The sequence below is a fragment of the Idiotropiscis lumnitzeri genome, chromosome 11 (genome assembly GCF_059441095.1).
Source record: "Idiotropiscis lumnitzeri isolate Australia: NSW breed Sydney's pygmy pipehorse chromosome 11, RoL_Ilum_1.0, whole genome shotgun sequence".
Classification (NCBI taxonomy): domain Eukaryota; kingdom Metazoa; phylum Chordata; class Actinopteri; order Syngnathiformes; family Syngnathidae; genus Idiotropiscis; species Idiotropiscis lumnitzeri.
Genome location: NC_142401.1, coordinates 1107835 through 1135359, shown reverse-complemented (window position 1 = coordinate 1135359; position 27525 = coordinate 1107835). Strand labels below are relative to the sequence as shown.

Below are 27525 nucleotides of genomic sequence, written 5' to 3'. Positions count from 1 at the left end.
AGTAAAGCAACAGGAACATTTTTAAGCTCGTTATCCTCATAGCCCCGCTATGACGTCAACCAATTAAAACTACATTACAAAAAAAAAACCAGCAGCTCAACTCTTGAGGATTCTTGTGATTGCTAAAACTGCTAACTCAGCTCCACTTTACACCAACTTATTTGCAGTAATCAGGTTCAGTCAACATTGAATTCCAGTCAGCATTTAAAAGCAGGAAGTGACTCCTCACTAACTAATAGGCTGTGAAATTCCAGGATTTTCTTTTTTTTTTTTTTTTAACTTTCCTTGAATTTACGGGAATTCAAGAAAAAATTGCATTTAAGGTTGGCTCTTTACAGAGAACTTACAGCTTTCTTCAATTTTTGATTTTGCTGTTATGTGAGCCAAAAGAAGAGTGACCAACTAAGTTCAAAAATAAAAAAGCAACTAAGGTATTGCGATGCCCTCCTATGTGGGCAAGGAGAGCTAAATTCTCCACCTTAACTACTTGTGGAACTTTACAGACAACATTTCAGAATTTACTGTGACTTTTCCACCCATTGCCAACCCGACGAACGAGTTTCATAAGTCACGGTCAAAAATGTAAACCGCTAAGCAAAACAGAAGGCAAAAAAAAAAAAAAACTGCGCACAGCACGAAAGCAAATCAAAGGCAACCACGTTTCACTTGTGATTGGTCGGCGGGGGAAGTTGGGGGGCCGAGCGATCGTTGGTCAGGGTCCTTTTGAGTTTCACGCCCCTGATCAAGTTCAGCATGTCCCTGTCCCCCCTCTCTTGCATCAGGCCGTCCTGGTCCTGGTCCTGGTCCCGGTCCCGGTCCCGGCTGGAGGGCGGAGGAGGCTGCTCATGAGTTGTGTAGCCCAGGATGGAGTTCTCTCGTTGGGCATGGGAAGCTTGAAACTGGGCCCTCTGCTGGTGGAAGAGCTTCTGTTTGTGTTGCTGGTTTTGAAACTGGTTCTGGATCTGGATCTGATTGTGGACATGGGGCCGGTTCTGTTTGTGAAGCTGCTGCATTTGCACCTGGTGGTTAAGCTGCTGTTGTTGTTGTTGCTTCTGCTTGGCAATGCCGCCCTCTGCTGGAACGGTGGGAACAGGCACCGGGATGGGCATCTGACCGGGAACCAGTTGGTAGTACGGCGAGTACGAGGAGGCGGCGGCGTTGGTGGATGACGGCGGCAGGGCGCTGAGGCTCTGCGTGGAAGTGAAGAGTTTATTGTAACCTAAGCCTCCTCCAGTGGTGGCAATGAACACATTCTCATCGCTCCCGGGGGTCGCCGCCCCCACGGGGACTTGCGGCGTGCAGATGGGGATGGGCACCCCGCCGCTGATGGTGCCCCGGCGGAACGCCGGCTTGGTGGACGGCTTGCGCCGGATGGTGGCCGTGTGCGAGCCGCCCGTCAGCTCCGTCTCGGCCAGCAGGCTGACGGTGGAGGCGGGACGCTTGGACTGGGCAAACTTCCGATACTGGAGGCCCAGGTCCGAGTTCCTCGGGATGGTGGAGGACTTGTCGAAATCCGACTGGCTGCCGCCGCCACCGTGCGACAGGTGGTGCAGGGAGATGGAGTCACTGTCCCCGTGGAGGGAAATGGACTCATAGTCGACTGGAGAGGGAGAAACGACAGGTGAGTGACAACAGTGTCCTCTGCTGGCTCGATTTAGCAACTTCACAACAACAAATTTCGCTACAGCGGGTTGCAAAAGTATTCATTTCTCATTTCTCGGCTCAAAAAGAAGTTTGCATAAAAGGACATCTAAAGTAGAGAGAATTTACGAACAAACACAGATGGAATGTTGCTATTCCCTTTCATGCAAACAGGTGAAACACATTTAGATTTTGTTCTGTGTCGAGAAATTCAGTGCTGCTCAGGGGTCTGAATACTTTTGCAACACAATGTACTTTTGAAATTTGTTCGGTAACTCGTACAAACTTTCTCAACGCATGCATTTTCCCTGCAAAACAATTTTTTTTTGAAAGGGGACTTAAATGCAAAAATGAAAGTTTTATCACTCCTAAATGACAAAGTTTTGCAAACCTTTACCGCTTTTAAAAAAAGGCGAAAAAAAAATACAAAGATTTGCAATTTTTTCGCGACACAAGTGACAAACTATTAGCATTAGCAAAATCCTTTTTTCACTTCAATTTGATATTGTCAATGAGCAACTTTTCAAAACAGACCCGCCGTTCGCACATATTTAGCAGCTGCAAACAGTCAAACACGCTCGCAAGGAGCCGATGTTGGCCACGACTCGTTGACAGACGCTCACACACACACAAGCTGACGGACGTCGTTCACGAGGCCTCGCCTCTGACATTTGAGAAACAAATTCTACAGCATGCACACTAACTGCACCTTATAGAACTCATTTATTTCTTAACATTTGCATCATAAAAATTGCGTTGTGTTTAGGCGACTGGAATGGATTCACGTCCTTTGCATTCATTTCAACGGAGACACATTTGAAAATGCAAGTCAATAAGAGACAAGTTTGAAATGAAGCGATTTAAACAGAAGGTGACGTGAGGGAAGGATGAGAGCATGATGAGGAATAGGAAAAAGGAAAACAAGACAGTCAGCCAGAGACCTACCATAGAGGGGAGGCTCTCTCTTTACAGCTGAAAGAAAAGGAAGGAGTTGGGTTGTTTTTTAAAGCAGAGAAACAACTGAACCGAGATGAGGACGGACTGGCAGAAATGCTCAAGACGGTGGCGAGGGTGGTTCAAACGGGCTCACGTGCGTGCGCGCGGTCCTCACCGTGTGTGTGGATGGTGTCCTCGGAGCAGGACGGCGTGGTGGTCTGCGTACTGTAACCGCTGGAGCAGTGCAGCGAATCGCGGCTGCTGCGCGACGCATCCGCTGTCAACGCGCCAAGAGTCAAGGCCAGCTGATCACGGGCCGAACACGACTGACGGCCAAGGACAAGAGACCCAACATTAACATGGGGGTTTTTCTTTTGCATGTGCGTTGCGTGCATGAACTACCTTGCCAGATGCAGACATGGCACGGACCCGCTCGCCATGCTGCGTGTAGGCGCCGTGGGGGGGCACCAGGAGGCCGTTCTCGCCCCCCATGCCCGCACAAGCCAGCTGATTGGTGGAGCCCACCGCATCCTGTCACACACACGCACAGCGACAAGTTACAAGAGCTGTTGCTGAGCACAACAACGCGACAATGAAGGAAGACATACAAAGAATGCAAAATGGATGACAATGTTTTCAACGCGGCTCCAAGTCGCTCATACTGGTCGCATGATTGGGTGGTATCCAGGTAGCTTTCATTTTAACAAAAAAAAAAACTCAATAAAAAAAAAAGTCACATATTTTAATGTTGTACTAAAGGAAGAAAATGTGCTGAAATTAAAAACACCAAAAAAAAAAAACAGGTCGAAAGTCAGATTTCAATTTCAATATGTAGATTTGGGTTCAATTGATGCAAAAATGAAAGCATTACCCTTGTTAATGTTTTATTTTCTAAATACTGTGCTTTTTCAAAGGCATATATATTGTCGTAATGCTTTAGTTCACTTTCATTTCAAAGTAAATGATTTTTTTTTCTCCAATGAGTTGAGGTGACCAAAACACTCCATCCATCTGTTCCTCCCCTCTGTCAAATTTTAGAACCCATTGTGGCCCGCCAATCAAAAAGTCTGCCCACCCCTGGTTTAAGCAATGGAGAGTTTAACACAAATGGTGAAGTAAAACATAGACAGACAACACAACAATAGTCACGAGTACTGATTAATATTATTGCAGCTTAGTGAGCAAAGTCATCTGAAGAAGTCTTTGTCGTCAGACTGCATCACCGTATTTTCCGAACTATAAGCCGCTTTTTTTTTTTTTCATAGGTTGGCCGGTTCCATCTAAATGGAAAAAATGATAATTTCACAGACAGCCACAAGGGGGCGCTCTAGAGTTTTGGACTATTTCCGACTCCTTCCAACGACAACCAAGCCCTTTTTTGACCAATAAGCTAGTCAATGAGCAAATGTAGTTCGTTTATCCATTTCGTATTTTTGTTTGAGCCTAAAATTTAAATATTTTTCTTTTTCGTGAGATTAATACAAAAAAAAGAAAAAAAACCTTTGATTTTTATTTACTAAGAGAAAAACAAAAGAAGAGATGACTGACAACTCAACGGCAATGCACAGGAGGAGGGAGATGCGATGAGGCGGACTACCACAATGCACCAAACATCAAAAGGGAGGAATTTTAGTGCGTCTCACAGTGGTCATATCCCGCCGGCTGACGCGGCGGCCCGGCGTGAGGCGACGGCCGGGACCGGCGGCGTAACCGTAGCGACCGCGGCTGCCCTGTCGGCCGCTCAGGCGAGACGGGGCGCTCCCTTCGCTGAGGGAGCGGCCGCTTTCATCGCAGCCGATCAGAAGATACTGGGAGGAGCGCTGCTACACACAGGAGAGGCAGCGTGTCCTTTTTGGCCTTTCACGTTGGAACGGGCAGTTAGTCAAACAGAGTGTGTGCTATTGAGCAGCAAGCAGTGGATTCTCCCAAGTTCTTGTTTTAAAAAAAAAAAAAAAAAGTCCAGACAACAGATGCAGATCCCTTTCGGGGAACTCGCTCCTTACAATGATGGTCCTCATCTCCATTTTTTTTCTTCTCTTCCCATGACTCACGTGTTGCTTAACAACTTAACAAAATTCACAAAAGATTTTTCAAAATGCGAACGAACTTGGTTCCACTGTATATGATCAAAAGAACAGAGACTCCGCTGGCTCCCCGCTGAAGGACAATCAATTTTTTTAAACGCCTTTGTTTCATCAAGCTTTGGTCGTCTTGACGTCATTTGTTGAAATGCGCATTCAAGATGTGTGATGAAGAACAGATGTTTACCTGGATGTACACGCCATCCACAGCACAGCTGATAGAGTCCAAGGAAGGGACGTGCCGCACTGACCCAGACTGGTAGCTAAAAAAAAAAAGAATAAAAGAAAAGAGTCGGGAGTGTTCAAGTCAACAACCAAAAAAAAAAAAGGGTCAAATGAAAGTACGTTTGAGTGAATCTTACCTGCTGACGCTGCCCTTTCTAGACAACGTGTTGCTGGGAGAGGCTGGCGGTGTCTGGTAGGTGTAGCTGAAGTCAGAACCTTTTAGGTCCAAAATAACCTAAGGAAGGGAAAAAAAAGAAGACAAAAACCAACTTCAGATCAGAATTAGGCCTCCACTGAATGTGACAGGACAGCTTCGGAGGGCGATTATTTTTATTAAATAAAGACAAAAGTGTTCGGCCCTGGATGAGGACCCACTCCACTGAAGTCATCTTCCTGCAGCACTTCATTCAATTGACTCTCACATATCTCATCTATTATTGCACAGCATCATTGTATGTGTCAAATGTTGCCCAGTTGGCATCCATTGCAACCTGGTCATCCTGGAAGCGGGATTCCCCCATCTGTGGTCCCTTCTCAAGGTTTCTCACTTTTCCCCTAATGAGGTTTTGTGAGTTTTTCCTTGCCCTCCTGGGGGTTAAGATCGGGGATGTCGATTGTGGCTATGTAAAGCCCTTTGAGACTGTCTGTGATTAAGGGCTATACAAATAAAATTGACTTGACTTGACTTCCCAGGTGGCGGACGGACTGGCAAAATAAGGTAAAGTGTCCATCTAGGTGTGACATACACACCCTCCTCAACTCAAAATGGACCGCTGTAAATCTACTTACAACAACGTCAATATTGCACCAGGTGGCGCCAATGTCACACATTTTTAGCGTTGCAGGGTTTGAGTTTGCCAGCAATAAATGGAGCGTAGGATCCGAAGGACAAAATTGCAAATGCCGAACCACACACACACTTGCGGTGGTTCGCCATTCGCCATACATTGGAAGTGGTCACCTGAAGCGGCGGTGGAAATGCGGCCAGAGAAGAAAAGGAGGACGCCGAAGTGGTAGCGGAGCATACCTGCTCGCTGGCTGGTGGCAGTTTGTTGGGCTCGGCTGTCAACGTGGTGAGATCCTCCAGGATGGTCTGCAGGTGCGTCACCTCACCCAGCATGTTGATCTCGTGATCCTAAACAGTAGAGGGGCACCATCAAGCGTCATGGAGTGCTTCTAGTAGCGGCGGCGTGCATGAGCACGTGCACGCGCTGACTGACCAGCACTGGCTTCAGCATTGTGACAAAGGTGCAGTAGCGCGCTCTCTCCTCGATGAGCGCCCGGCACACGGCCCTCTTCTCCGTCTCCTCCAGGACGGCGTAGCGCACGTTGACGTCCTGCAGCGCATTATCCAGTTGGCCACGCACGCCGTCCTTCCCTACACACAAAAACACAGGCACAGGTGTTCATCTTGCTAAGCAAAAAACGTGGCCTTCGGACGACCCAGCCCGCAAATTTTGACACAGGCCGGGTCAGATGTTTCTCGCAGAAACGTCCAACGTACTTGACCAACATTCTCCTTCGATATTAGTTGTGGAATGACGGTTTGGCCTGCTTGTTTTGATTTCATTTTAACACTCACAAGAAATCATGCGCAGTTGATTAAATTAAATTGGCGCCATTCTAAATAAATGCTTTATTTCTTGTACAAAGACTTGACATTCATAAGTGTGAAGAGAAGTTAATTGCCGTGTAAAATAAAGCAAAACTACTTTGTATTTGAAGAGGCCCAGCAGACCAGTTGGAACTGGAATGTTTTTGCACATTTTATACATATTTCTGAAATAAATATTCATTTATTCAACGAAACCCTCAAAATGGGAACGCCGATCAACAGAACCCGCATGTGTAGCCCAAACATCATAGGATTCAAAAAGGTGCCTCGTCTTTGAAAAAATATTGTAAGTCATTGATATTGGAAAAAAAGGTGATTTCGTTTTCAAAACAAAAATCAGTCACATTTTGGGGATGAAAAATCATAACCTTAGAATATATTTTCGAATATATATTGCATAAGAAAAAAGGGACAATAAACAACATAAAAAACAACTTTTGCTCTTAAAAAAACCCATTTCTATTCATATCACAATAATAATGCTGCCTTCTATTATTTATTAATTTCATTGTGTATGAGTGTAGGTCATGGGGCCGCCATTTTAGCAACCCAACACAAATATTCACTCGCACACACAAAAGCAGCAGACATTTTTGTTAAACACCGTCTGCGCGTGGGAGCACCACGGGGTCAGTGAGATCGTTTTCACATAGCCAACAGAAGCTCAGTGTCGCTGCGCCGCCAAGTCTGCCTGACCTCCATGGAAACATGCGCGCGCACACGCACACGTGCGGCGGTGACTCGACAATCGCAACAACACCCTAACGTGAACGAGAGGAAGCATAACTCTTGGTGCACGGGAGGTGAAATCGTTTTAAAGAAAAACTACACTTGAATGTCTAAACTGCTGGCAACAAAAGTGAGCACACCCCTAAGTGAAAATGTGCTGCAAGTATCAATAGTTTGTGTGGCCACCATTCATAAGCATTCCGCAATATCTAATATGGCGAGCATTTGAATTAATGACATACACGTGGGCATCGTTTCTCAATCGTTAAAATAAAAACCATTCGAGTGAGTGTAAATAGCCTCCAGAGAGCAACAGTCGGCAAAAAAAAAGTAGACGCTTGCTCGGCTCATGAGAAGCACTTTCTTTGCACGTAAAAACCAGTCCGTCTGCATTCCACACGTACGCATGTACACACGGGGGTACTGCTAGCCTGGGGCGGCCTTAAATGACATTTGTACAGCGACAAAAACTTGCGCATGGATTGGCTGAATGCTCACCTCAGTTTTGAAATCTGTATCATCACAATGCCCATCATTTACAACGAGCAAAAAAAAAAAATGGAGCACCACAAGGGGACCTGTTTGACTTTTGTTTGTAATAGTGAAGTTTTTATTTACTTTACTTTACTTTGAGGCGAAAGCGCAGCAACATGTCGACTTCGGTTATAATACAAAAGTGTGGAGAACGAGGGTCTCCTGAATTTATTTGAGGGCCACAATTAAGATGATATACCTGTGAGGAGACGGAGGGCAACAGAGAGCGCCACCAATTAGGAGGGGCGGGACCAACATGGGCGGGGTGCTCACAACTTAACCACGACTTGCGACAACTGCTGGTCAAAAAAACGGCACGCCATGCCGCAGCAGGCTGGGACCAGAAGAAGAACGTGCAACCGAAGCTCCGGATTTGGAAAGCAGATATTTCTCCCCAAACACAAATGTCCTCAACTTTGTTGTGCTGTGTTTAAATCATGTTCAGTGATAACGGTGAGTGAGTAAGTCAACATATTTGACGCTCACCTCACTTGGACAAGTGAAGAAAAGACCTCCCTTGGAAGCTGCCTCGGGTTATTCTTTGCACATGCCTATCTTTCCACTCTCTCTCATTTCACTTAATTTAAGATTACACATCTCACGTCCTCTTAGAAAGGCATATAAGCACGGTGACCGCCACCTTTAAAGCTCCCTCAACTCCTCCCATCATCTGCCTCTCGCTACGAGCAACTTGAGACATCATCTGAAGTGGTCGCACACCGCATAATGATAGAGCGTGTCAACGCGCACGCGCACACACGGAAACGTGGAACCACCCCTAATTATATTCCACCCAAGCCGATCATGAACGAACTGAAGTGAACTGAGGCACTAAGGGAAACAAATTGACATGCAAAAACGGAGCATCGAGACATGAACTTCTAAGCTGCATAAAAACAAGAAAAACAAGGCTCAGCTGAGTGCTGGTGGCAAGTAATGGAGTACAAATACTTTGTTACTCTACTTACAGTCCCTCTAAATTGAAAACAGATGCGTGTGAACAACCAAGTATATAAAAAAATAAAAGTCACGCTGGGGGCGTGTCCGCTGAATGCGCTCAAACCAGCCGCTGAAAATCAATGGCTGGAACACGTCCCGCCAGATCAGATCATCACGGGGGTTTTCCATGCTTCGACAACGGGGCACTCTAAGGCAGCCACATTACAACAAACCCCCGATCCAGTCAAGTTATTCTACAGCGGGGGATGGACAAACAACTCATGCTGCGACTAGATTGGTCACCGTGAAGAAAAGAAATAAATCAAGAACACTGAAAAGGAGGAAAGCATTTAAATGTTCTGAGGCCACAAGTGAGTACTTTGCAGTTCGCAGTCTTTGCATGTTTTATTCAATATAGAGTGCAACTACTTTTGCCACTTTGACTTATATGCGAGATTCAGGAGAAATACAAACATAAAGCAACTGGATTATTATTTAAAGCAGGTGTCGGAAACCTCCATGGATCAAACCCAATCGTGACTGATTAAATGTGTGCGTAAAGTCAAAAGGGGAAACAAGGCAAGAAAATAAAAAATAAAACAAGTCCAGAGATGTTAAAAAGAAAAAAAAAAAGTTGGGTTTACCCTGGGATGGTCTGAATTGTCACTCATCGGGTATGTGATGTGTTTGCAAACTGACGGTTCGGTGTGTGTGTGTGTGTGTGATAGGGCTTGAGGAGGTGTGTTTGAACATGTGTTCGGGCGTTGCCCATTTCCTCAGCTCATAAAAGGCCGTCGGCAGTCTTACTTGCTGCCAAGTGGTAATCTCTGGTCTTGGGCATGGTGTGGCCAGGTGTTGCCATGGCGCCCGCTGGGTGCGTCATGGGAGACATTTAGCAAAACTAGCGAGATAAAAGCATTTTCGATGACCTCCATATTAGTATATTTTAAATGATGGGAAAATATTTGCCGACTGCAGCCTCAGCATATTTTTTTACATTTTGTTTGTTTAATACCTTTGCTCACGTGTAGGTATGCGCTTTATCTTTTTTTTTTTTTAATCATACAATATAATGAATTTATTGGAGATTATTTTGAGGAGCATAAGCTACAGCTCCCAAGTTTTAGGAGTGAGGCATAACAATAGCAAAAGGGACTTTAGTGTGTGATCTCCGAGCGTTTCCATGAGAATACAGAAAATGTCGTCTTTTCTTCTTCCTTAACTTAGAAGCTTGTCACACATGGAGAACACGGTTTGTGAGGAGGCCGTTTTGTATTTTCTATTCAGCATCAGTTTGTGTGATGCCTCAGGACGTCACGCAAGCGCTGCCTCTGTCTTACCTTTCTTCACCTTCTTCTGCAGTTTGACAGTATCGGATGACTTCTTCTTGATATCTGCCCTCGCTTTTTTATACTCTGAGCAAAGTGAAAAAAACCAAAAAACCAACAGATAAGTGAAGGAGGCGTTGTGGAGTGGTGTTGGCACATCTTACATGTGCAGCTGGCAAACCTTTGGCGTGATCTTTGTCCAGCTGACTGGCTGCTTTTCGCCACTCCTCCATCTTCAACTCCAACGGTGTGATGAGACTTTCCGAGAGCGCTCTGAGAGGGAGAAAAGATTTCTCCGTGAGTCACCTTTGAGTCATTTTCAAGAGGCAACCAATCAACTCCAGTACCACTTGATTTTAAAGTGGAGGTTGTTTGGGGCTGTGCCCCTCGCACACACTTGCCGCAGGTCATCTTATGACTGAAGCTAGACGACTATAACGATAACAATGACAAGACGCCTCTTGATATGAGCATACGTCAGTTCGGAGTAATCTCCGTCTGGTGTTCCCACTCTGAGACAGAAAAAGGTTGCATCAGACGCACTTTTGTGTCTCCCCTTCAGGTACATAAATACACGCACCGCCTGCTAATGTGCGTGCGCGTGTGCGTTTGTCTTACGTGGTGAAAAGTTTGAGCTTGGACTCAATGCTGCGGTGTCTCATACACATCCTGGTTAGCGCCGAGCCAATCTCCTTGGTAGCACCTGCAAAAGCAAAAACACAACATTCAGATGCTGGAACTTTTTTGGGTAGAAATTGCTTTGACATGAAGCTCTGTGGTTCAATGACTTGTAGAGTGAAACGCAAAGTGACGGTCCAAAGCCTCTGAGAGTCGCTGACGTCCAACCAAAATGCTTTGCAACATTCTATCCAGGTGGTGAATACGTTAATTAGCGCAAAGCTCAGTAATTGGTTGACTATGTTTGTTTTCTCTGCAATGAAGTGCAAATTATTTTTACAGACCTCAAGCAAAGTATTTCACAGCTCAGTTTGAGAAGCGCTGTTTTAAGGTGCGTGTTGAAAATAATTGAGTTTGCACTGAACTAGATTGCATAATAACCAAATGTGGCTAATGAATCGGTTCATTGAGCCACATGTAACTCAAGTGCGGGGCAGCCATTCAGAGGATTGCGACAGGGTCTTAGCAGGATTAACTCAAGTAATTTATGCATAACTCCGGGCAATAAATTCATGGGAAACATACAGCATTTTAGCACGCCATCTTTTATGAAGTCACAACGGAATGGCAGCGCAACATCAGAACAAACAGGCTGGTTTGAAAAATAAAAGATCATGGGAGGAAATTGCTGACTCATGGATGGAATTATGTAAAATTTTGGGGGGGGGGGGGGGGACACAGATGAAAGCGGCACATCATAGGCAAATGAGAGCGTTCATGCAAAGGCACCAGCAAAAAAACAGGATCTGATGTAAGCTAACAAGTTCCTGCATTTGTCTTTCTGGGTGCGCACACAAAGCCCGAGTGCAAGATGTGACGAGGCACGCTCGCTTGCTTTATTTGCGCTCGAGTCATCAAAGTGCCTACCGCCGCTTAAAGTTTTGTGGTACACAGAACACATTTTCATTTTTTTGGGGTGCATCAACTGTTGTCAGATTGTCACGATTGGCGACAGGGCGGCGATGCGCAGCATCCAGTTGAAGGATGCCCTGTCCCAGTTTTAAAGAGCCCAAACAATTGCAGCAAAATAAAGTCATGCCTCTTGTGCGGAACGTCCATGTTGAAAGAGACAACTGAACTGATACTTGAGGATTTTCTTTTTTTTTGATGACATCAATGCAAGCCGCCCGTCGCCCAGAATCACAACGGAGCAGCACGTCTGTTCATCGACCGTCACGATGGACCAACACCGGTCTGCTTAAAGGAACTGCATGGAAACGCCAAAGGAAAATAAGCTGCGCTCCTCATTTGCAATTTCCCTCCTGAGAGGGAAAGACAGAGGACAAAGTGTTCAGCCGCATTTTTCCAGCTTGGCTCTCCCGCCGCTCATAATGCGACTCATTCAACAGCAGCTCTTCCACGTGTGTGTGATGCGAGAATTGCCGAGCCGTGGCAATGCGGCCCGTACCGTGGCGCAACGGACCGAGCGGTCACCGTGACAACAGTCTTGAGTTTGAAAGAACGATAACAACAGAACGCAACACCTCGTCAATCTTCCTGTCCGCTTTTATTGATCCACTTATTTATTCATCGAGCAGCTTGTCAGGATGAGGCAAACGCTATCCGTCAGCCGCTGACTTAAGGAAACTTGCAAAATGGGTCAGCACCTTGCGGGGTGTTTGTATATGTACACACATGCTTTGAAAAAAAATTAATAAAGAAAGAAAGCCCCATGATGGCGAAGACGTCAACCGTTCTTGTGTTGCCATGGTGATGAGTCACATGGGAGAACCACAGAAGGAGAAAGGGCTTTCCTTTTTTAAATCAGCTGATGAAAACACTTAAGAAAAGTTTTTTGTTGTTGTCTCCCTTCGTCCCATACCAATCATTTTCGTCTTGACAAACCCTCGAAAGCCCAATGCAATCACTTCACAAGTTGATTTACAGCCTATTTTGAATATGTGCTTTACAATCAAATTCTAGAATCCAGTTTCTTCTAGATTGTAGTTAGTTTTGGGGGAGGGGTGCTTTTGGAGATTCCAAATTATTGGAGTTGCCAATGCAGTGTATAATTGGTTTCATTTTTCTATTCACAAATTCCCCGTTAGCATTTTTTTCTCGCTTTTTACAGAATCTCTGCACATCTTTGAGCAACAGTCTGCGAAAGCACGAAATTTGCGAAATGATTTGTATGTCGGTTAGCACAACTGCCTCAGTTCAGAGGTGCAGGATTCGATTCCAGCTTCTATTCGTGGCTACCGATCGATTGTGTGTCAATAAACGACCTGACACATTGGCACACTGGCTCACATTCTTTCCGTTTAGCGAGTTGCCGTGAGTTGTGGCCATCGGCAGCTTATAATGTGCTTGCCGTTTGTGATATTGTTACTTTCTTGTGATCATATTGTTTTGTTTCTCATTGTTTGTTTAACAAAGTCATTGAAAGTGCAGCGGTTGTTATTTTTTTAACATTCTATCTTGCTAGTGAGTGAGTTTTGTGGGTGGCCGTATTCGGGGATCCTTAAAATAGCTTTCACCAAACTGTTAGTCAAAAAAAAAAAACGGCCTGTTTTCGGGCATGGTAAGCCCCTGCCCAAATGTCGGTTCAATAATAAATACAGCGATTCCTTCCATTTTACAATATGTGGCCCACAGTGGAAAGAAAATTGGCATCCTTTGTTTAAATAATTCATATTGGTAATTCTAAAAAGAAGTGTGTTTTGTTGTTGTTGCGTCAAATATTTGCAGGTTATTCACTATTCCCTGCAGGGCTCAATCCTAATCCAACGCAGATAGCGGGAAATGACGGAATTCCATGAGCCGCTCAAATCATGTTGCACACGTCACACGTTGCCTTTGGACAACTTGTCAGAAAGTGTTAACTTGTGCTCTTGTTCCAAGTCAGCTGTTGCGGCGCCATTGGACAAACACATTCGTACAAAGCAGCTGACGCGCTAAAGTCGTGGCCCAGAGAACCGAGGAGGAGGAGGCAGCTGTTTAAACACGTGCACGCGCGCGCGCACATGGGGAATGTGCTCGTCAACACGTATACACGCGCGAAGCCCCCCCCCCCATTATCCCGGCTAACGCTTAGCTAAATGCTAACAGATGGCGGCAGTTCTATTTCGTGAGTGGCCCCAATGAAGATCAGTCGCCAAGCCGCGATTCCCACCGTTGGAAGCGATCGCATCTTCAAGATTTGGGCAGTTGAAAGGACGCGGAAGCAAGGTGCAGGACGTGCAATTTATTTGACTCGACCGGTAGCCATGTTTACTTGTCTTGAAGGTTTGTTCAGTCCACATTTTTGAGGAGAATGAATATCCATGTACGTCATGATTGTTCACTACGTATGACAGTTACGGCTAACGTCGAAGCAAAGATCGTGTAAAGGATTTAACTTCTTGGGGGGAGCCTCATGACGGTATCAAGTCATTCCACGCAAGTGTGAGATCAAGGATTCTGTCCAAAACTGGATTCTGGCTGTCTTGGCGGGCGAAACGACCTTTGGAATGACTCGTTTCTCAGCTAATCTGATAGACTCCAAGAAAATCTACAAGAACATGTGAAGCAGCAAAACAAAGCATCGATTTTCTAACCAAGTATGTCAGCATTTTGGTCAAGTTCATTTTCCTTGTGCTCGATTGATCCATCAGGTCATGTTTTGCACGTGTTCCAGACGTGTCTTCAGAAAAGCTCTTGACCGTCCAGTGATGACGCGTTTTGTGCAACGTGACCTGTGCAAGTGCCTCAAGTCAGTGTTTTCACATGAGCGGTTGTCTTGGGGGGCAAAACAAACAAAAAAAAAAAAGGCTTCATTGTTGTATGCTGATCACGATAAGGAGCAACGAGACTTTTAAAGTATCATCAAAAGAAACTGTTTTATAAACGGTTTAAAAAACAATCTCATTTTTTGCCCTTCTGCCCACGTGTTGAGTATGAAATTTAGGTTTCTGAATTGGCTTTGGATTTCAGATCAGCACTGCTTTTGAGCAGAAGAAAAAAAGTGGGGGTAAATTTCAGCCTGTCAGGTCAATGATGAGGGAAAGAAAAAAGCAAACACATTTTAAGTTTCGGGCAGCTCATCCTTGAACAGAGTACGTACTGCATATGTATGGTACAAAAACAACGTGTGTCACGTTACGTAGCTGAAGTCAATTATTTTGACATCAAAAGCCTTTTGTCATGGTTGTTTTTGTTGTTTCTACAGTTTGGGTGTCACAAACGCAAATAATATTTGCGTCAAAGTCACAATTATGCTGGACATTGCCTTCTCCACATGAAACTTCATTTTGCCAGTGGTTGGTCAGCAACTTGTGTTTTTGGTGAAAAATGAAAAACACTTTTCTGCTGCAAGAAGAAAGTCAACATTTTTGGTAGGTTTAGTGCTAATAATATTAAATATTCACAGACCCGATTGTCTAAAATGTCTGTCAATACGGGGACCTCCGTTTTGGGAATAGTTTGAACCAAATGAGAGAATAACAATGATGAATTCAGGATGAACCTAAAATGCGCTAACCTTGTCAGATGAACTTCACTTAAAAACTACGTCCCTGTCGCTGTTTGCATAATTTGATGTTCTCTAAAAAGGAGCTGAACACCAAGCAGGCGTTCGAGCCGAAAAACGTACACTGACATCCACTTGTATTCCTTTCTGTGACTCTTCCAGTCTCTCTGCTTTGCGTTTGAAGGCATGCAATGGTGAGACACCGTTGATCAATTGTTCCATTTCGCTTGGATCACATGACGTCAGAACGTGAACAGCACGATGAAGACAAAGGTAATTTGCCGAATTTTTGTTGAGCAGTCGATGTGGGATGCCATCTCATTGCATTTGGGGAGTGAAAACAACACTTTCCTGCCTGCCCAAAAAGTGTTTACTCTTTTTTTAAACAAACATTCAGGCATGACAGAGCAGGCTCGCCTCCGCTGCTGCCGCTTCCTTGGAGGGGCGCGGCCATAATTCGCTCCCCTTGCACTCCCGCTCCCACATGCTGGATTTCATTTTAATACCAACTGGTCTTTAAGACTACAGCTCAGAGCGAACCAATCAACACATTTTGCTGCGGAGAAGGCCATTGTGGTTGCTGGATGAATTGCAGTGGTGTTCTTGTTTACCTCTGGAGCCCATCGCCATGTCTGCAACCTTCTGAAATGCATCCAGGAAGGCGCCCGTCACCAGGATGGTGGTCCTGAATAGTGTGACAGACAACACACATTTAACATATTAAAAAAAACAACAAAAAAAAAAAACAACAACATGCGCACACACAAGAGCATGTAAGCGCTTCCTTCGAAACCAAAGTCACAGCGAATAGGTGGTGGAATGAGGCCGAGCAATAAACAATGATCTACTTCAACTCGTATGCCAACCATACAGTGACACCGAAATGCGATATGAATTGCAGATACTAAAAATAGGAACAGACCATTTTTTTTGTTCCCAAAATGGTAAAAAAAATTTTTTTTTTTTTTTTAGCAAAGTGCATCTGATAAGTTGCTTTTTCCATACTGAAATTATTTTCACAACAGCGCTGACTAGTGTGTAGTTGGAGGAACAAAACACCGCCTCTGTTGCTCGTGTACCGTAACGCTAACTGGTACGTAACCTTGACTAGACACACATCTCAGCTCCACTACAGTCGACGCTCATTTGCTCTGCAGCAAACAAAAATACTAAAGTGACTCAAACAAGGACGCTCCGACATGAGCCCCACTCGCTCACTCTGTGAACCAGTTATTGGACTCCTGACCGCTAAAAGCCACATGAGAGACCCTCAAAGGCCAGTTCGGCAGTGCAATTGGAAACCCTCTGAAAGCACATCATTATCATCAATGGATCTTTTGTCTGCAGTGTGTGTGTGAGAATTCGATTACAAGGCTAGACTATGAATGCTGCGCTAGTCGCGCTGCATGAGCACACACGGCCATTACTCTTGTAAACCTAACCAAGTAGATCAGATGACACTGTGTGTGTGTGTGTGTGTGTGCGTGCGTGTGTGTCCATCTTTCGTGTAAAGCCAAGTGAAGTTGCAAAATGGACACCTGAGTTGCTGTCTGTTTCACTGCAGTGTAGTAACCAGTTGGAGATGGGTGGTAAATGGTAAACAACAAAATGTGGCAGCGAGGCGGTAGGATTTATGGCAAAACATGGCATTATCATGTATCAGGTCCTTGGTATTAGCAAGTACTCAAATCTCAAAGTTATTGGAACGCGTTCAACTTTGGTGGTTCCCCTCTAAGGTTGATATTACTTAAAAAATAATTTTAAAAAATTGCGGGTGCATTGCTTACCTGAGCTGCGACTGAAGTTTGACTCCCTTACTGACAAAGTCCTCCCACGTGGGATAACTGGCCTGCAGAAAAACAAAACAAGCACTCATTTCTGTGATCAACAATAGTAACCATCAACAAAAAACAAAACACACAATTAACTTTTACTCTGTAACTACACACGTAACTGTCATAGAATGTTATCTGTTCAATAATTAAGGAATCCAACCATCACAATATTGCTGATAAAAAAAAGAAAAAGAAAAAAGAAAAAAAAGCTATGTGACGCACAGTGACCTCGTGAGTTTTTCAGCAAAAATTCGGGAACAGTTTCAGCTGAAAAAAACCCATCAAATCGGTGAAAAGGGAACCAGGAATTTGTGGTTGATTACTTTTTAGTGGAGAACGTGGGAGGCATGAGGTGAGGGGTTTGGCATTTGTAATAATAGCTCTGACACCGATGCGGATCAGAAGCTTTTATCCTCGTAAAGGAGCGGCGCATATGACCTTTGGAGGTTGGTGAGTAATAAAAAAAAATAAAAAATAAAAAAATAAAGAGGGCGACATTGCATGAGGGGAGGTTGAGCGTGAGAACAGAGGCGCTTTCAGGGTATTACAAATGCAGCCAGAGAGGATTAATGCAGTCATCGGTCTTGGAGCCGAAACTTTCATCATCAGATAATCTGGAGTTTTGGTGACATTCAATAATGGAGCAGAGTCAAAAAATACAAATCAACGTAAGGTACAGTAAGGTCAAGTGTCCTTTGTGAAATCATGGTGCATGTCAAAGCCAAAGCCAATAAAACAACAAAAAGAAAATAAATGTATGACACCCGCTAAAAAATTAATAACGGCCTACATTAATAGTTGAAAGCGTAAATATGTCAACAATTTAGTTTTGAGACCACCACTTTGGGCATGGCTCCGCTTCAAATTGTTAACTCATCCACTGCCATTGACGGGTATAGACGCCAAAATGTTCATTCATTTTACCGGGGCTGGCAGTGAGTGAGTTTGATATGGGCAATTTTATTTTGGGTTCTTGAAAAGAGAGCCGACAAGGTGAGGAACTTGTGACGTGTCCTTCGTGGGCCACAAACACCTTTTGACTGATGATGTAATCCAAGGCTGCAGGAGCTGCGTGCAGCAGCTGCTCAGCCACAACTCGACTCTCCGCAACCCGTCTGACCTCTGCTGATGCCGGCCGAGGAGAAGATGAAACGCCTTTAACCCTTTCACGCTGTGCCGTGAGCCTCTTGGCCGCGCGCCCACTCAAGCCTTTTAGCTGATACGCTGCTTCGCCGCCAGCCACGACCGTGGAGGCAAAATCTTCTGCCACCTACGATGGACTTATCACTAGTTTGCTTCTTGGCGAGTCTTTCGGGTGTCTTTCACACACGGAGCCCACAAAATGGCTGGATGGGGGAGGAAGTCCCTTTTAATTGTTGTCGTTCCATCTTTGCTATGACTTCTGATGGCAAAAGAAAATACATTTCTGGTCAAATTTACCAGCTGTCGTTTTTAAAAATGCAGACTTGCTTATAAAGTTGAAATCTCTGAGTATGGTCGGCATTTTTTCACACGTGCCATTTGGCACGCAATCCCATAAAGCCTAATATTTGCTTTTGTGTGGCGATCTCTGCCGACCTATGAAATACTCGTCAGAAAGTGATGAGTGCGATCAACCCGACCAGGCATGAGAAGCGAATCACGGGTGTTAAACTTTATACTCTCGTCCTGACTTTCCGCTACTCGCTTTCACTTCAGCTGTCATTGTGCCTGCGTTTGCTAAGCGATCTATTGAGAAATCAATAAAATTCCAGTCGACAATCACACGGTGGATGAAGCAAGCCCATCAGACGATCTTCTGAACCAGATGATGCTGCCCATTAAATTACAGCGCAGCAATGGAAAAGACCAATTTGGCACGACAATTGCTTGTTGACAAAGTTTATGATGCAGTCAGCGAAAGCCTCTGAAAAGAATCATTGACCTACTTGGAGCGCAAGCCGCTACCCTCGCTACTTCTCGCCTAAACATCACATTCTACTCGAGTTTGTCGCGACCGGTCGGAATGTTAGCGGTCCGTTGCCAATCGTGCCGCCGTGGCAAGGCCTGTGAAGCCGAACAGTGCGTGAAAAGTGATGGCGTTGGAAATCATTTGGCGGTGGACCAAATGGGAGTTATCCTTTTATGAAAACCACACCTCATCATATTATTACATATTCACAATCAGAATAGTCATAGTTCAGTCAACAACTATTGTCCAATTTATGTTAAGAATGGATTTTGTGTCAATTTAACCTTTGGCACAGATTTCTGAGAAGAAAAAAACCGCATCACAGAATGTATCAGTAAAATAAGTCAATTATTGGTAAAATGTGAGATTTTATAGTCAACAATTGTCAGTGCTGTGTAGTTCAACTGCAGTCCTGAAGGTGGCGTTAATTCCAACAGTCCAACAAACGTGTGCGCCATCTTGGTGTGTGCCGTCCAAGTAGATTTGGTCTCTCCCAACCAATGGCGATCAGGCTTGTTGATGACGTCATTATCTCCACTTCAGTGTGAAAAATGGCTTCAGGCATGTGTGACCAGAGAGACAGCTCCAAGATGGGTTTTTAAAAAAAAAAAAAAAAAAAAGAAAACCGTGCATCCTTGTCAAACAGTCATCCAGTCTTCTTGCATTCCCAGCACCTTGGGAGCTACTGGGAGAGAAGATTGAATATGTCCCAAATGTTATTTTTGTTTGTTTGCAACATTGGGTGTTGAATTTCTAATTTGGAGATTTGACAATAAATGTTCTCAAAATTGCAATACATCTTTGAATTTGTTATTTTTGATGGTGTCTTGGTTTTTTTTCCCTGAAGTACTATAACAACCTCATTAAGAAATACTCCAATTAGAATGTTTTTGGAATATGTTAAGGGATTCCATTATGAGTTTTAGGTTGCCAAGCCCCATCATCTTCATCTTCATCTGCAAAATGAACAAAGTGTAAATTGGTGACGCTCCACTAAGCTCCTTTCACACGCAGTGATCCGACAACAACTTGCATGTGAATGACTGCTACCGGCTAAAATGAGCCCGTGACACCGAACAGTAGAAACAGCGCATCAAATGGAGCGATAGTTCCTTTTGAATGCAGAAGCCGTCTGGTATACGCCAACCTTAAAGTGTATGCGGTGCACACGAGCTAAGCTAAGAGGGGATACTCAAGGCTGTTTGTTATCCAATCGGTAGAGCCGGTTTACTATTAATGACTTCAGTCAGGGTGTGTAGTCACCTGCCGCCGGCCTCCTTAATCTCGGTTTACTCTAGTGACCGACGACAGAGAAAGAGACCGAGGCGACATCCAGAGTGGCGGGCTGAAGAAAGCTCTCATTTAGTTGTCAGGCAGAGGACAACGTGAATGACTGGACACTCGCCGACACTTATTTCCACTGAGCTCCACGGGGACTTCCAGCTGCTAAGACAAGAGGAACCCTGCACTAAATTTAGAAAGAACCACAGTCTTGTTGTTTTTGACGGAGGAAAAATTGCAGAGAACCTTCTAGAATTTTCAGAGAGGGAGGATGGTGGATGGCCAGGGCGGCCGAGAAGAGTTTGGGATCACAGCGACAGCAGAAGACTCAACATGAATCCGCCAGAGTTTTCTTAGGCAGAAGCCGGCCGACAAAGCGACGTACAGTTGCAACTTAATTACATGAAAGATGACATCAACATGTATAACATACTCGTCGGAAGGCGACAATTGCTTTCAACGCAACAAGAAGTTGCGTGTTAGATGTTAAAAGTTCACAATCACGGGTTCTCATCGCCGTGTACTCTTCCAAAGAGCCGGCAAGCGAGTGGTGGCACGAATTCCAAAGGCACAAACTTGCTATTGAGTTCGCTAACAGTGTCATTGGCATTTAAATTAAAAAATGACATGGAAGAAAAAGTCACGCTCAGGTTTGCAGCACGTAAAAGAAGCATGCATTTGAAATGGCGTCCCCGAGACTTTTTAACAACTGCAATCCACCAGATTCAAAATGATGCCCAAGATCTTAACAAGCTTTCAGCTAATTTGGGATTAGCACTCAAACGGGTGTTTGAGCAATTTCAGTAACTCGGTTCAAAGAACTGCACAAGGCATTATTTGCCTTTCCTCAAGGTCGCTTACTTACATGGACATCGACAGAAAGTAGTAGTCAAGCGAACCGCCGCAACAAATGTTGATGCTATGCATCACACCGCCATCATGGTCAGAAGGTCCAACTGCTAAAAAAAACGTTTCCTTCCCAAATCACAGATGAACGACTATGGCCTTGATTTGGAAGTTATTCCTGGCAGTGTGTCGCGGCCGACTTGACATCTTCAAGACTGTTTGTTGGTTCATGGAAAGAGAAAATTGGATATTGCGCAATCGGTGCAGCCAGAATAAATCCAGCCCAAAAACGTATGCAGGCATGGAAGGCTCCGAATCTGCATGAGTGGGCTTTTAAAAGGTTCTGACGACAGCAGCGGTGAGCGAGCGAGGGACTGCGGCTGTTCAAACAGCAGGTTGAAGGGCTTGTTTGAGCAGCGCTGGTTGAGTCAAAACGGGACAAAAGAAGTGAAAGCAGACGGCCGGGCCATGTCAACATCGGGTTAATGGTTTCTTGGAGCAGGTCACGATAAACCAGCGGTGCGCTGCAAAACGATGAGCTTGTTGTCGAAGCGATCGGGCAAACTGCCGGAATTGTTGGCCTTTGATGCCATCGCGCGCTCATCCAGATCAGCGGCCATCATTAGGAAACGCTGACTCGTCCACATCCTGCTTTCAAGTCACGTGGTTCTGCTCGAATATAGCGGCGCCAACAACCAACATGGAACGGAACCTGCATTTTGGTTTGGATACTATTGTCACAGTTTTGTCACTACTTAACTCACTAAAGACTCATTTGGATCGAACATGCAAGCAAATCCTCCGTATGGAGACGCTACCTGACATGATACCAAAGCATTAAAAAAAGAAGTGATTTGACGCTCATTTTTCACAAGGATTTGATTTCAGAACGACGAACTTTTGGAGATCTGTAGATTCTTCCAGTTTACTACAATGACTCAACTTTTTAATGATTGTTATCGCACGAATACCAATCCATCCATTCAGGTCTAAAGGTGGACTCGTCATTTCCATGAGAGTGCCGACGCCTCCGCACGCGACTCGTCACTCGTTTCAAGTGCAGCAACTCTTCCCTCAAAGAGGAGTGCTGCTACAAGCGCAGTTTGTGCGTGTTCATGTGTCATGGAGCCACACCCTCCATTGAGCTTCACTCATCCGTCTCGCTACCTGTTGACTCATGCCCCCCCCCCCTCGTCCTCATCCTACTGAACGTGATCATGTAGAACATTCCGTCACACTCATCCCACAAACAGAGCCGATTCAGGAGAAACATCACGAAGACCAAACACGTTTGAATCGACTGGCTTGCAACTCTTGCTCTGACACCGTGAGAAACGTGCCTGCCTGGAATCTTTGGTGGAACCGCAAACTTTTCTCTTTTGATGATGATGAAAGATGTGATATAGAAATCAATAAACATCTCTGTGGATGATAGAAACAAGATTTCTGAATAGATGTGACAGATTTGCATTATGGCGACTCCCTGGGCGTCAGGAGTCAGAGAAACTTCGAATCAACCACAATCGACCGCAAAAAAACAAAAAACAAAAACAACAAAAAACAGAAGCACCAGTGATAATAAATGGCAGGGGGTCCTCAGATTACAACGGAGATCTCTTCATAGGTCACAGCAGCACAAAGTAAGATTCAGAGCCTGTCCACAAAATTTCTGGACCTCACTAAATCGGTAAACCTTGTTGGCATGGTCTTCTCTTCTCTTCTTTTTTTTTTGTGGGTGAAACTGTAGTTGAATTTGCAACTGCCTTGGTCATTAATGTCATGATTGAGTGCTTTATAGTTTTTACATGTGAATATTAACAGTTGTTCATTTGTTTTTGCACTTGTGTGGCAGTTGTGAATGTTTTACAAATGGTTGTAGGGGGGGGGGCGGGGGTGTTGGTACTTCTTGGTTCTTCTGCATTCAAACAACACTGAGATTCTAGTGTACAAGTTGTCAGTGTCAGTTGTGCGACTTTTGCCATTCTACACACATGCACGCGCACACCCGGTTTCAATTTCAGTCTGCAGGCAGGGAGGAGGAACGAGACGAGGGCGACTGCTGTTGTCGTGAGCAACATTTTCCTTTCAAGTAAACAGCGAACAAGCAGAAAAGCACTCATTGAATCCTCGTGGAGCGCTGCAAGGAGGAAAGCGATGCGTGGCCCAGACGGCAGGAGGAAAGACACGAGACATGGACGGCGGACGGAGGAGCGCAAAGTGTCACCGCCGGTGTGGCCAATCGATGACACGTGTGGGCTCGTCGTCCGAGACGCTGCGTTTGGCGCCTGCAGGAGATAATCAGCGCCCTGACGATGCGACTTGGTCTGGCCAAGGAAAAGCAAATATTCTAAAAGGATGTCCCGCACATTGAAATGCGAGCAAAACTAATTTGTGTTGTGTCGCTTTGACTCGCAAGCCCAAAGTGGAGATGAGGCGCACAGTAGAGGGGCAGCTCGGCTCAGCTCGCTCAATCGATCGATCGACAACAAGCCGCGGTGGGTGGGGTCAAAATGAATTTTACTGCCGCCACAAAAAAACAAACTTGGCAAAAATAGTTACATTCTTTACATTTGATTTAATTGTATCATTACTGTGTATTTATAAATGAGAATATTCCAGAGTTTGACTTTCCTTCTTACTCAGCAATTCCAATAAAAAAAAAATGTTCTGAGGGTGAAATGGCTTGATGGCATTTCCATTCACTTCGATGGGAGAGCTTTATCATCGCTCAACACATTTTTAAGTAAACTTTACTCGATAATTTTTGCACTAATCTCCCACATCAGAGTTATATAATCATAATAATACAATATGTAATTCGTAATATAAGTTCTGATCGTTAGGATTCAGCAACCGGTGAAGTGGTTTTTTTCTGAAACGTCATCAATAAATGGCAACGCATGGTAAAATGTGTATTGTGCAAACATTTAAAAGTCAAATTTAAGGAAAAAAAATTAAAATCGCAAAAACCTGATGAGAAAGGGGGAAAAAATCCAGACTTTTTCTTTTTTTTTCCCAATCAGCGCCAAAAATACATTTCAGGACACACAAAGCCGTCTTGGATTTAAAATCTTGACTAGGGGAGGGGGAAGATCCTTTCGAGTGTGATGATGCAACAACTTCAAACTCAAGGCGCCACATTGTGTAGCAACAACTTTTTTCGTTTTCATCGTTGTACCTTCACGTGAACCCAAATTCCGATTTTTACGGCAAGTTATGAGAATCAATACAGGGCAGTACACAGATTCACATTGGTTGTTCCTTTGTCAACAAAACACGTGTGCACGTGTGTGCATGTGTGTGTGCTTAATTAGCATAATGACCCCAGCGAACTCGGGCATTTTGGTGCCAGAATGATCGAGAGCGAACGGGTCACGTCGCCCCCGATGAGAGCTTTACCCCGACAGAAAGGCCGATTAATTCGACATGACTGCCAACGCGTGCCAACGAGGCAGAAGGCAGCACGACTGGCCTGCTTGGGAACAGGCCATGGACGCCAAAGCGCGCCAAGACCAATCACTCGCACGCACGCACGCATTGTCAGACACACACTTTCTCTCACAAGGTAGACGTTCGCTCATAAAACACGTGCACACGAGGACCCATTTCCAAGTATGCTCCAGTACACGAGTCACGTCTAGCTCAACAAGTTCAATCGGGTGATCAACAAATTGTTTGACATCGGCATGAAACCCGAAGCTCCTCCGTTTCGCTCCTTTGTCGGGCAGTTCTCAGATATCAAACGAGAAATTTTGCAAATAATCTCGACATCTGTCTGAAAACGGGTGAGTCATTCGAAAAGCAACCGTTACGCAAACCGCGTCGGATTTCTCAAGACAAGAAATTTTATCCGTGTCATTATCGTGTCACAATCGAGACTGAAAAAGCCGCAATTGAGACATCACGTGTGGCATTCATCTTGCGTTGCAGACCTTGACCCACTCATGCAAAACATTTATTTTATATTTGCTGCGGCACCTCTGTCCACTTCCTGGCCTATCAGAAGCTCTTGAAACTTGCATACAAAATCAGTCATGACTGACCACATTCATTAGCATGTGTGGTAAGGAACTGTAAAAAGACGATTTGTTCCGATTAAAAGAAATAAAAATTATTCACCGAGAATGAAGTTGAAATGTTATGATGAATCGTCAGAATTTCAGGCTGAACCTGCTAAATTATCAGGTTTTCACGACTATGTGGCGCACCGAATTAAAAGACGCTGTCTCAGTTACGAGCGCTATTTCTGTATTTGACACATGGTAAAACAGATGCCATCTTTAAAACATATGCTCAAATGCATGCAAGCACATTAAAAGTCAACTGGAGCAAAAGTAACTTTGGTTGAAATTCAAAATGGTGCTTTTTCTTTTTGTCTATGAAAATTGTGTCATCTAGGACATAAGATGATGAATCATGGGTGATTTTCTTGTTTTCCAAAAATTCTCAAATATGAGTTTGTCAAGTCAACAGTTTGGCAACTCCTTTACAATTTAACATGCAAAAAAAGTGTTTGTTATATTACTTCCCAAGCGTCAAGTTCTTCACTTTGAGGTAAACAACTCATTTTACTGGTTTAAAAAAAAAAAAACATGTTTGGCAAGCCAGACAGTCTCTGCGAGAAGCGCAACAAAACAACATCAAAAGACAACTCAGCTGGTAAAAAGCTGCCTCATGACTCCTGTGGCGGCGGCCCTTTTACCCCCCTCGTCTCACGTGGCCCAATTCCATGCGGAAAACTCAATAAAACCAAAGCTAAAGTATCAAAAATTGTGTCGAATTTGGAGTTTGAGTTAATGTCTCACAAAAGAATAAATAATACATTTTAGACGTAATAGGTGACATTCCTGCAACTCACTACACCCTGCATTAGTTTCTTTTAGTTCCACGTACTGCTATCCTCTAATCCACACTAGTAAGACAGTTCAGCGCACTAGTACATACAAGTTCATTTCCCTTGTGGATAAACAAAGTATATTTATATTTAGATTATATTTATTTATCCATATGAGTTGAATAACTGTGTCCTAAACAGGGCTGCAGCATTTGAATATGTTCAAAACCATCACATTTTTTATCCATTTGGGGGTCACCACCCTCACGATCTTATGTAGTACTTGTGACTTTGAATGTGTATGACTTTAAAAGCACATTTCCTATCGGGTTAAAGGCGAAGTTACTTGCTTGTTTAATACCTAAAGTGTCGTTTTTTGGAGTCGATGTTTAGTTTGACACTTGCACACTTCAACCAAGAGCAGTAATAACCAGATTGGAGGCTAAATTAGGACAAAGTGTTCACTTTAGGCCAAGCTTCTGCTCGTTGTCAAGTCGTTTGAGATCACAGTCTCCAAGTACGTTAGTCAAAGCAAAAAAAAAGAAAATCGGTTAAATCGGCTCGTATGGGAACCAATATCCATCCGTCAATTTTCCGAACCACTTATTTGATAAAAAAAAAAAAAAACTAAAGTATCTAATCAAATCGTTAAAAGGGAAGAAGTAATCATTTTCACGCGATACTTGACTATGAAACTTTCTACAACTCGCTTTGCTTAGAAGCAGAAGGCCCAACAATGTGCACGGACGAAGCGGAAAATCATCAACAATGAATGAAGCTCGTCTCCCCTCATGCTGCGATTTTTCAAATTCAGCAAAACGTCGTTGAAATGTCATTTAAACATGATTACCTTCATGTCGTTCATGATGAGCTGGAAGAGACCTCCCAAGGCGCTGCATTCCTTCTCTATGCCCGCATCCATTTTCCACACTGGCAAAAAAGGGGGAAAATCCTCCTGGACAACTTTGTTTTCTTGAACCCCCAAAAAACCAACAGCAGAAAAATGCAGTTTTCAAATAGTCCCAACGGCAGAATCGATGGAGGCCTGTGGAAGGTTGACGTTGAAACAGCCGCGGGGCAAAGTCCACTTTTTGTCAAATTAACAGCCCCAAAAAATGTGCAGTACAAGAGAAATACAGACACGAAGAGAAAAGAGAGGCTTTCAGCCGATGCTAGCCGCTGGCCACGCGGATAAACGTCCCGAGAAAGAGCACATTTTGCCGGACTGAACGAGCGAGCTTGGCCGGGAAACGCTGAAAAGTTGGCCGCTCACGGCTAGCTAACGGCGGCTAGGTGGCTAACTCCGCTAGCAACCTGCAACTACGAGTGTGGACATGGAGCGATACTCCACCACTTCACCTCTCGGTCGCACTCCCGTCCTTCAACTTCTTCTTCTCTTTAATTCCTCTTAGTTTTTTTTCTAAAAACAACAATCACACGTCATCGTTCCCGGCGGTACGTCGACGTCTCCCTGTGACGAGTTTCAGACGCCGTTTTTTCCTCCACAATGTGCAACAGACTGAGTCCACTAACCTCTTACGCCAAGTGAGAGTGTGGAACGCGCGCGTGTACGCGTGGAACGCGCGCGCGTGTTTGCTTCGTGTACGTGTGTGTGTGTGTGCGTG

At 44.5% G+C, this 27525-nt stretch overlaps 1 protein-coding gene across 4 annotated transcripts; it reads right to left on the bottom strand.

The window, feature by feature from the left end:
• Positions 1-214: 214 nt before the first annotated feature.
• mtss1 (MTSS I-BAR domain containing 1) lies at positions 215-27525 on the bottom strand. 4 transcript variants are annotated; one of them, XM_088309370.1, is made up of 15 exons: positions 26751-27525; positions 16941-17002; positions 15765-15838; positions 10647-10731; positions 10210-10301; positions 10041-10115; positions 6104-6261; positions 5911-6018; positions 5021-5118; positions 4846-4921; positions 4221-4400; positions 2980-3108; positions 2753-2903; positions 2587-2613; positions 215-1600 (listed from the first exon to the last, which is right to left on the bottom strand). In XM_088309370.1, exons 1-15 carry the CDS (start codon positions 26820-26822, stop codon positions 663-665), a joined length of 2325 nt encoding a protein of 774 aa, XP_088165496.1. In that variant the 5' UTR covers positions 26823-27525; the 3' UTR covers positions 215-662. The 4 variants fall into 4 exon arrangements, with proteins under 4 accessions (XP_088165496.1, XP_088165497.1, XP_088165498.1 ...); XM_088309371.1 differs by having other exon boundaries at positions 4221-4397; XM_088309372.1 differs by lacking the exon at positions 2587-2613.